The following is a 9,142-nucleotide window of genomic DNA, read 5'->3' on the forward strand; positions in this document are numbered from 1 at the left end:
CCCACGTCAATCATTTGGTCGAGTCGGTCTCCCCAGCTCTGGATAAGCGGTGTTCGACTCCAAAGTTTCTCCGACCGTGTGGGAGTTATTTTTAAACGCTATGAGGAGCTCGGTCCTGTAGGAAACAAACTGACCACAAATAACCCGATTCTGTAGCGGCAGATTTGACCCAAGAAAAATAACCTCTTTGCCCCAAAAGGGAGTACTGGGCGTGTAGCGGACTGGAGTTAAAATGGGCTCCAGTTACTCCGTGCTGTCCAACATTCCCGACGCTGAGGAAATCATGAAGGAGACTGGTTGTAAGTGGCGTTTTGTTGAAAAATTAAACAACACGCTTTGTTTGCAACTTTGCATTTCTCGATGAATCACACGCGGCAGTCGGAGAGCGTGTCCCAGCCCCGAGCGTGGTTCTCTGTCGGGGCAGATCCGGCTGGCTGGGGAGTTGGGGAGCTGGGGTGCGCTTGGTGAAAACAACATGAACACGAGTGACACATCACCCCCCCCTGCGCCGCTGGGGTCCGGCGGTCAGCAACACGAATCCGACTCGCCGCTCGGTTCGGTGGTTAGTGTCCCGCTATCCCGAAGACCGGAGCTCCGACGGGCTCCGTGGAGCGGGCTTCCCGGCTCTTCCGATTGCGTCCTGTTACACACCAGCCCGGACTGGGGTGCAAAACGTATAGAATACACACAGATCAACATCTGTACGCAGGCAGACATCTTATTGTTCGTGTAATTCGGATTAACACACTGACAGGCGTCAGTCACTCGGTGTGGACCCATGTGCTGTCGAGCCGGGGTTCTTTCTGAGTCCAAGTGTCGAGTCTCCTCGCCCAGCGGGCACTCCGTACCTCCTCAGGCCCCGGAGACACCCCCAGCTCCGTGAGCCCCCTCGATCCGCTGGGACGGAGAGACCGCGGGGTCTCTGCAGAAGAGCCGCCCAGGGCAGCAGGCTCAGCGCTGCCCGGGACTCTCGGCAGTCGGCCGGTGTCTGTGTGTCTGGGCGGATCGACCCGGGACGCGGTTCCGACTCGCACCTGGTGCCGTGCACGCAGCGGCAGCAAGACACGATTTCACACCTTCGCTGTCCTGAAGGGGTCGTGGACACCGCTGATGTTTTCAGCGGAAAGATTAACAACGGAAGGGTTCGGTCCAGGTGGCGGAGATGGCAGGACAGCCCCAGACGGTGGAGATCTCTGGGGCACGCCCAGCGCCTCTGTCTGGGCCGAGTGCTCCTGGTCCGCTCCTGCGTGTCGGCGCCTGACGGGATTCCTCTGCTTGTGCTCTCGCCCCCAGTCTCCCCCTCGCACCTGTCCCGCCTGTACGACCGCTTCTCCGTGCTGGACAGGGAGGAGAAGGGCTTCCTGAGGTGAGCCGGGCCGGGGTCGCGGCGCTGGACACGGCCTCCGTTAAGACCACCGTACGGGTGCGGGCGAGAGTGAGAGGCGGGTCTCTACAGACGGATGAAGAGGGGTCACGCTTTTTAGTGCAGCGGCTGTGAAATGCCATTTTATGAGTGGACAACAGGACAGGTCCCCTGCTGCATCTGAACCTCAGCGCTGTCCGCGGCAGGTCCCCGTCTGGGGTGGGCGAGGGCGTTTCTGGGGTCGTCTCCCAGGGAGCTGCAGGGAAGCCATCGGCCATGGTTCAAGGGGCCAGTGGGGTTAAAACGTCATCACTTCTGCCCACTCGTCTGCGTCTTGAAGTGTTTGTTTAGGGGGTCTGTTATCACCCCAGTGTCGCCCTAACATTTTTTAAGATGGCGAAACGTCGGCTGTCATCCTGTTCAATTACTCGGCAAATATACACACACACACGCACGCACGCGCAGGCACTGCCAGCCTCGCATTGAGATGTGCTGTGGCACTAAATAAGGATTGCTCACAGTTTAAGGGGAGTACATTACAGGTGTTTACTGGGAGCGGCTTGTTTCTGTGTTACACTAGATTTCCATTAAGGGCAGCGGGGCGCAGCGGGGCGCGGGGTGGAGCAGCGGGGCGCGGGGTGGAGCAGCGGGGCGCAGCGGGGCGCGGGGTGGGGCTCGGCGAGCTGGGCGGAAGCAGGGGAGGGAGCAGAGCTGTCGGCCGGCTGTCACTCACAGAGGGGCTGTGTGTGCGTGAAGAGGTGGTTGGGGCCGGCGGTGTGGGAGGGTCACTGTGTCTCCTGTCTCTTGCAGTCTGAGTGATTTTCAGCACATCCGCGAGCTGGACCTGAACCCGCTGGGCGACCGGATCATCAGCGCCTTCTTCGCCCCCGGGTAGGGTCGCCCTCTCGCGCCGCCTGCTGGACGGGCTCTTCTCTGCATGTCGGCTGGGGGCGTCTCTCGATAACGTAGCCTCGCGGCCCGATCGCTCGTTCCATCGCTCGACAGTTAACCGACCCCCCACCCCAAACCTTGCCCCGCCTGTCCGCGGGGATCCCCGGCTCTGCGGGGCGGCTGGGTGGGGTCACTCCCAGCGCCCAGTCCCGCGGTCACTCTGTGTGTTTGCCACCAGGGAGGAGAAGGTGAACTTCCGCTCCTTCGTGAGGGTCCTGGCACACTTCCGGCCCCTGGACACGACCCGGCCCAGGGACCCCAGCAGCCCCGAACCCGCCAACAGCCGGACCAGCAAGCTCAAGTGTGAGTCCCACGGCCGCTGGCCGGCAGAGTGCTGTGGCCGGGGTGGACCGTCCTGACCACGGTGGCCGGAGAGTTGGCCCGGTCTTTGTCCTGGAGATTTGCAGTCCCGCGGGTGTAGTAGGGAACCCCTCAGTCGTCAATTTTGAAAGACTGGGATCATTTGAGCTGTGATCGGTGTGATTAGTGTAAGTAAGCGGAGTAAGTGATTAAGAGATCGTTTGAAACAACAATCTGAAGACCCTTCAAGGATTCTCAAAGGCCAGAGTTCCCTGACCTGAACAAATGACTTGCTTCATTGATTGGTCCCTGAAATGCGTTTCTAATCTTTAGTGAACAGGTGGTTTAGGGTGATTCATTTGCCTTCTGTTTGAAAAGAGCATTCAAGAGCAGGGCCTCTTCCTGTCTTAGCAGCTAAGCAAAGCTGGGGTGGGAGAGCTCTAAGGAAAACCAGGTGGCTGCTGCAGGTGGTGTGAGTGGACCAGTAGGTGGCGCTCTTCACCATCGCTGAGGACGAATGCTCAGATTCCTCCCAGTGTAAACGCTGGTGGGCTTGTGTGTGCCTGGTCTGCGTGCTGATCTGTCCCTTGTGTCGCCATTGCAGTTGCCTTCCAGCTGTATGACCAGGACAAAGATGGCAAGATCTCTAGGAGCGAGCTTCTGGAGGTGGGTGCGGACGGCCGCTGGGCTCGCGTGTCTGAAGAGAGCCCTGCTTTGTGGGACCCGGTGCTTGCTGATACAGTCAGTAAGGCTTTCACAGCCCAGGGCTGAGGAGGGTCTTGTCGGGGCTTTTGAGCGCTTGAACAGTTCAGCATGCAGACATTAATGTTAATGTTAATGTTAATGTTTCTTTATTAGCCCTATACAATTTCTTGCATTAGGAATTCGTCTTTTCGCATACCCCAGCTTTTCTCCATGGAGACACAGACACACAGACAGGGAGAAGCTTGGGGTCAGAGCGCAGGGTCTGCCATTGTACGGCGCCCCTGGAGCAGTTAGGGTTAAGGGCCTTGCTCAGGGGCCCAACGGAGTAGGATTCCTCTGCCGGCCGCAGGATTTGAACCGGCAACCTTCCAGTCACAGGCGCAGATCCTTAGCCACAGAGCCACCGCTCCGCCCAATGACACATCCACCCCTCAACACATGAATGTTGAGAAGAAGAGAAAGGCAAGACATGATAGACAGGGGTGTCCAGTGTTCACGGTGGGACACACTTGTGTTTGCATATTCATAGGAAAACTTTCCAAACTTTTTTCCACACATTTCAAAATTTGCTCAGTGCCTTCTCCTTCCAGATAAACTCCCGTTCAGTCAGTCAGTACTGGACTGTAGATTTCTGTGGTCCTAGCTGGTTCAATAAAGGGTTCTGTCCTGTGCACTTTGACTGTGGTGGCATTGCCTGACAGCTGCTGAAACCAACAAGCAGTCTGTCAAGTCCAGATTGGGCTTAGAGGTCAGGGGTCACTCCTTGCTGCCTCCCCCCCAGGTCCTGCGCATGATGGTGGGGATGCAGGTGACCAACGAGCAGCTGGAGAGCATCGCTGACCGCACCATCCAGGAGGCTGACCTGGACGGGGACAGCGCCATCTCGTTCGAGGAGTTCCGAAAGGTGCCCATGTCTTCATGTCCCTCTCTCCCTGTCCCCCGGGCTCCCCCTACTGACGCTTCCTGTCACTGTCTCTTTGTCCACCACCTTCCCTACTGTATGTCCACCTCTGCCAGTCCTGTTCTCTCACCTTGCTTCCTGAGTTGCTCTCTCTTCCCTGCCCTGCGGAGGTCAAAGGTCAGACAAACCTCTGATTTGTAAGGGTCTCCGTTTCTGGGTTTATACTGCTGCCAGTGTCTTAAGCCTCCCTTTGAAGGTGTAAACCACAACCGTCAAGCTCATCTGTATCGTTCGGCCTCTCTTTATGCTGCTGTGCAGCACCCTGGGTGTTTAAGCCAGCGGGACATCTGAGACGCCCGGATGTGACCCGGGGTGACGGTGTCCGCCTCTGTTCTCGTCCGCAGTCGCTGGAGAAGGTCAACATCGACCACAAGATGAGCATCCGCTTCCTGCGGTAGAGTGGGGGCCGGGACAGACGGCGCCCGCAGTTTCACACAAACTGGAGTCCTTCGGCCCCTCGACCGCTCGCCGTTCTCGCTGGCCCGTGCCGGGGACCAGGTGGAGCTCTCCAGGAAGTCTAGATAAGTGTTCAAACCGCTCTGACAGCTGCTTCTTGACGCAACTCTGTTGGGTTATAATGCTCCTTTTGGTCAGGTCTTTTCCCTTACAGGAAAAAAAAACAACAAAGTCCAACATGTCTCCAAGTTATTTGGGGGGATTGTTGTGTGGAATGACTGGCACGCATGGCGCTGGATGGGGCAGTCATGCTTTTTCCTGGGAACTCCTTCTGTCCTGCAGTGCGGTGCTTCCCAGTACTCCTGCAGAACTGTCAGGAAAACCCGGGCTTGCACCAGATTGGCTCTCTTCTCCTTAACCTCCATCATCGAGTCTTAAAATCCATCTTAATAAAGTGCTGCTAATGTTTGAGTTCTGTCTTTGTGGTTTACTAAGGATGCAGGCATGTTTCTAAATGTGTAACGTCTAAATCTGGTGTTATCTGATGAACTGGACCCTTTTGCTACCTTGAGCCTTGTCTCGTCTAAAGAAATCTTGGACGGGCCCGGTGCTGTCCAGGTCTAGCAGACCTTTATAAAAATGACTTTTCCTGTAATTAGACATAGCTTGGAAACCCCCTGACTCAAGGCTTAAATGCAAACTGTTTTGGTGCTAGATTGTAAATCTGCTCATTAAAAGAAGAGTTTTAAGATAAAGGTGTGTGTTTCATTTTTTTTCAAGAGTTGGTGGTGCTCAGAAGATGGTGTGATGACATTTTTAACCTACCGTCTTCATAGATTAAGACATAGATTTAAGTCTTATTCTTCCAAACCTGCATTACGTTGCACCTGCCAAGTTGTATTTGAAGATGTTTTTTTTTCTGTAGCGCCGGAAGGTCAGTACCTCGTGCTCCCACAAGGGGACAGTAGTCACGCAGCCCTCCTGCGCTGATCGGAGGGTTTCTGGGCAGTAAACTGCTTTCACCAGCAGTCGCCCTGCTTGGTGTAAAGGAAAACCTTTTCCGTGTGTTATCTCAGACTTTATTCTGTACAGGTGGGGAGCTGCGTCAGCATGCGTAGGCTGCAAAGGGACAAGTAATAGGTTTATTCCATGCTGAAAAAAAGAAGAAAGAGAACACAACGTTCACACCTGAAGAAGGCTCCACGGCCGAAACGTTGTGTTCTCTTTCTTCTTTTTTTCAGCATGGAATAAACCTTTTATTCTGTACATGCAGGCTGTAACATCAAGAGGAGTTTGGAAGCAGGTCCTGTGGTTTTGTGTGGTTGTGCGTCTGTCGGTCTACTCGGTGCTCCTTCCCGACGAGGCCCGCCGGCGGCTGGACTGCTGGCTGCTGGACTGCTGGACTGCCGCCTTCCTCTATTTTTTCTTGGGCTGGGAGGCAAGGAGCAGCCAATACAAGGAAAACGCGGTTCCTGGAAGAGCAGGAGAAAAAACGGAAAGAGGAAAAAAACTCGTTCATTTCCTTCTCGTCCCGCCCCCTGTTGCGCCGGTCATGGGCCGCGCCCGAGTGTGCTACACAGGACACTCGCCAGCGGGCGACCTCTCACACGACGCAGTTGAACGAATGAGTGATGTACGGAAAATAAGGTTAGTGAATCTGACTTTCCTAGCTGTATTATAAAAGGCAGAGCTGCCACAAAATTCTCCCAGTTCTATCTGTACTGGGTTCTGGAGTGTGTTGGGGTTTCCAGCTCCTGTGGGGGAAAGGGGCATGGAAACGAACTGGCTGGCGCCCGTGGGAGAGGCAGGGCGGGTCGACTCGGAGGTGCACGGTGAGGCCGCGGTACCTCCCAGGGTGATGGCCATGGTGAAGCGGTACAGCAGGACGTCCACTGTCCCTCCCTTGATGTGGACGGGCAGCCCGTTGTCCTCCTGCAAGAGGGACAGGACATCAGGCTCTCCCCCGAGTCAAGCCTGCCCAGGTGACGGCGCCCTCGCACGCTCTCGGTCTTGAATCCGCTCCTGTACAGTGCGGTTTTGAAGGGCACCGCAGCAGTAGTGGCTGGAAAGCCAGTGGCTAACGTGCACGCGCACAGCGCTCGGGCAAGGGTTTGAGAAGCCCTTCTGGCACAGAGTCTCGAACCACTGCAGCCACCCCTGACTGTCGGTTCCACAGGTCACCACGAATCTCATTCCTAAACACGGAGGTCAAAGGTCGATTCAGCAATAATCACGTTCAGGTGAGGGAGCTCTTGACATTAAGGCCTGAAGATCTTTGGTCCCGATAACCTGTGAACTGCTTCACTTTAATAATCACCTGAAACGGATCAGAAGCCAATTTTAGGCAGCCTCTAGAACCTGGTGATTTAATGGTGACCTGTCTCGCGCCCCAGACAGGGGCTCTCCACAAGCAGGGTTGGAGATGCCTGTTCCCGTGGAAACTGCTGGTATCCCTGTTCCCATGGGAACAATGCTCCCGCTGTGCCATGCTTAGTTGTTCCCCAGCTTTATTTATTTTTACCTGGAATAGTTTCTGGTTCTCCGGCACTTTGTTCCTGACCTGGCTCCTGGCCGTGGAGCTGAAGGAACGCGCGACCAGCCGCTGCAGATTCTAGAGGGTTTGGGAGAGACAAACAGCAACACAAGAGCCCTTCAGCTTCCTCCTGTGGTTGTCAAGGTAACCCAGCAGGTGGAAGCCCCTCAGCCACTCTGGGAAATTTCAGTGGTTCCTCTTATTACAGTAGGGTTTCGAACTGGTGAGGTGTTTCACTTCTGTTCATGCCCACAACCCTGTTAAAAGGGGCTGATGCAAGTTATTTATACCTGGTACACTTTCACCGAATGGTGAAAAGGGGAAGTAATGGCTCTGGGCACGTTTCGGTTCCCCTTCATGGAGTGTAGATGCACCCAGGGGTGGAAGAGATTGGTGAGCCCAGCAGTACTGACAGTGCACCAGTATGTCCTTAATTCCTCTCTGCTGTTAGCTGGTTTCCTTTTGTGAGTTTGAGCACAGAGGTCCTCTGGTTGCCACACCTGATGCACCGAATTGCTCAGCAGAGTGGTGGCTCCTCACGTTAAAACACTGCTCAGATTACCGCTGCCTGGCCCAGAATGCACGTGTTTAGACGTTTAGAATTTTGTACGGAAGCAGTGGTTTGAATATGGATGGGTATGTGAATGAGTATGTCAGCGCAACTTTGCCACCTTGTAAAACCCAAACATCGATTACTAATGCACAAAATAATCAAAAAAAACTTTCCAGCTATTTCATCAAGTGTTTTACTACTGATTGGCTTCAGTGAGTCTGAAAGAAAGGTTAAGATCTATACTTTGCAGTCAAACCTATAACCACGTTTTTAAGATTTATTGGACCCCAGTAAACTAAAAAAACATTGGGGTCTTGATTAATCAGGACACTGTCATTTTAAATAACTCAGAGGTCTGTCTTGTATCAAGGTCAGACCTAAAGTTTAAAAAAGCACAACCAAACTTGCTGTGCCTTTGAGCCAATCACATGCAGTGGAACTTAAGAACAAGCCAATCGCAGTGAGCAGAGGAGGTGGGACAGGGGGAGGTCCGCCCCCCAGCTCTGTACTCTAAATGTGGAAACAAAGAAGCATGACTGCTCTGGCAGTGGAGTCACATGTTGCACTATCCCCTTTCTGGAGCCTATTACATTTTACAACAGGGCAATTTTTTTTTATTTTCAATAGTGAAAGTGCACATCAGTCCTGGGATTCCATCAAAATCAGAATTTTCCAATTCTAAGTCCTTTTAAAGCTCTGGAATGTCAGTGTCCAACACTCAGTGACCCGTGACATAGACCATAACTTAGGGCTGACTTTCAACGTTTTGACAACAAACGGTTCCTTTATCTTTTCAATCTGCCTGCCTGCTTGTTGGTCTGCCTGCCCGTTCATGGTTGCTTTGTTGATCTAAATTCCTGAACCGAGCCAGTGAAGCACAACCATGTCCTTATGGTCCCACGTTCAGAGAGGACAAACACAGAAGACTCTTGAAATTGAACTGCCCTAATCTCATTACGAGCCCAGCTGCATGTTTAGTCCCTCTTGTCTTACAGGAAAGAAACAACAAGCAGGCCTGCCTAAATGCCTGACCTTCCTACTTTAGTTCTTGCTCTTACATTTCTTGCTCTCCACTTTCAACGTGCAAAGGCCGAAACAGGACGTTAGCTCCCAGGCTTCTCAGCTTTTACTGGGCTCATTCCCCCCCTCAGAACAAACCGCAGAAAGAGTTTAGAAAGTGAAAAGGGGTTTTTACCAGGACGTGTCTCATGCTGGGTGGCAGTCTGTGCGGTTCTCCTGTCTGCTTCTAAGCTGCAGGCCCTACAAGGACACACACATTTCTGCAGCTCTGAACGGGAGCCAAAGTATGGACAGCAGGAGAGACCAAACTGGCCTGGGCACTCCGGAGGGCTGGGCTTGAGGGAGGGAGCGTCGGACGAG

General features: G+C 53.8%; 2 protein-coding genes across 2 annotated transcripts; one reads left to right on the forward strand and one right to left on the reverse strand.

The window, feature by feature from the left end:
- On the forward strand, window positions 1-5,431 carry chp2 (calcineurin-like EF-hand protein 2). The gene is made up of 7 exons (XM_088627525.1): window positions 1-299; window positions 1,294-1,366; window positions 2,174-2,254; window positions 2,493-2,617; window positions 3,219-3,280; window positions 4,101-4,223; window positions 4,625-5,431. Exons 1-7 carry the CDS (start codon window positions 233-235, stop codon window positions 4,676-4,678), a joined length of 585 nt encoding a protein of 194 aa, XP_088483651.1. The 5' UTR covers window positions 1-232; the 3' UTR covers window positions 4,679-5,431.
- A 526-nt stretch (window positions 5,432-5,957) lies between these two features.
- Window positions 5,958-9,116, reverse strand: cox7a1 (cytochrome c oxidase subunit 7A1). Its single transcript, XM_088627535.1, has 4 exons — window positions 8,958-9,116; window positions 7,198-7,287; window positions 6,524-6,608; window positions 5,958-6,148 (listed from the first exon to the last, which is right to left on the reverse strand). The coding sequence occupies exons 1-4, from the start codon at window positions 8,970-8,972 to the stop codon at window positions 6,093-6,095; spliced, it is 246 nt and encodes an 81-aa protein (XP_088483661.1). The 5' UTR covers window positions 8,973-9,116; the 3' UTR covers window positions 5,958-6,092.
- Window positions 9,117-9,142: the final 26 nt, after the last annotated feature.

This window comes from Lepisosteus platostomus, chromosome 4 (assembly GCF_059453375.1).
Source record: "Lepisosteus platostomus isolate fLepPlt1 chromosome 4, fLepPlt1.hap1, whole genome shotgun sequence".
Taxonomy (NCBI): domain Eukaryota; kingdom Metazoa; phylum Chordata; class Actinopteri; order Semionotiformes; family Lepisosteidae; genus Lepisosteus; species Lepisosteus platostomus.

Coding starts and splice junctions, on each gene's coding strand:
- chp2 (XM_088627525.1), top strand. CDS start 233: ATGGGCTCCAGTTACTCCGTGCTGTCCAACATTCCCGACGCTGAGGAA. Junction 300..1,293: donor AATCATGAAGGAGACTGGTT/GTAAGTGGCGTT, acceptor TCTCGCCCCCAG/TCTCCCCCTCGCACCTGTCC. Junction 3,281..4,100: donor CTAGGAGCGAGCTTCTGGAG/GTGGGTGCGGAC, acceptor CCTCCCCCCCAG/GTCCTGCGCATGATGGTGGG.
- cox7a1 (XM_088627535.1), bottom strand. Junction 6,609..7,197: donor AGAACCAGAAACTATTCCAG/GTAAAAATAAAT, acceptor TCCCTCTTGCAG/GAGGACAACGGGCTGCCCGT. Junction 6,149..6,523: donor CATGGCCATCACCCTGGGAG/GTACCGCGGCCT, acceptor CTGCTCTTCCAG/GAACCGCGTTTTCCTTGTAT.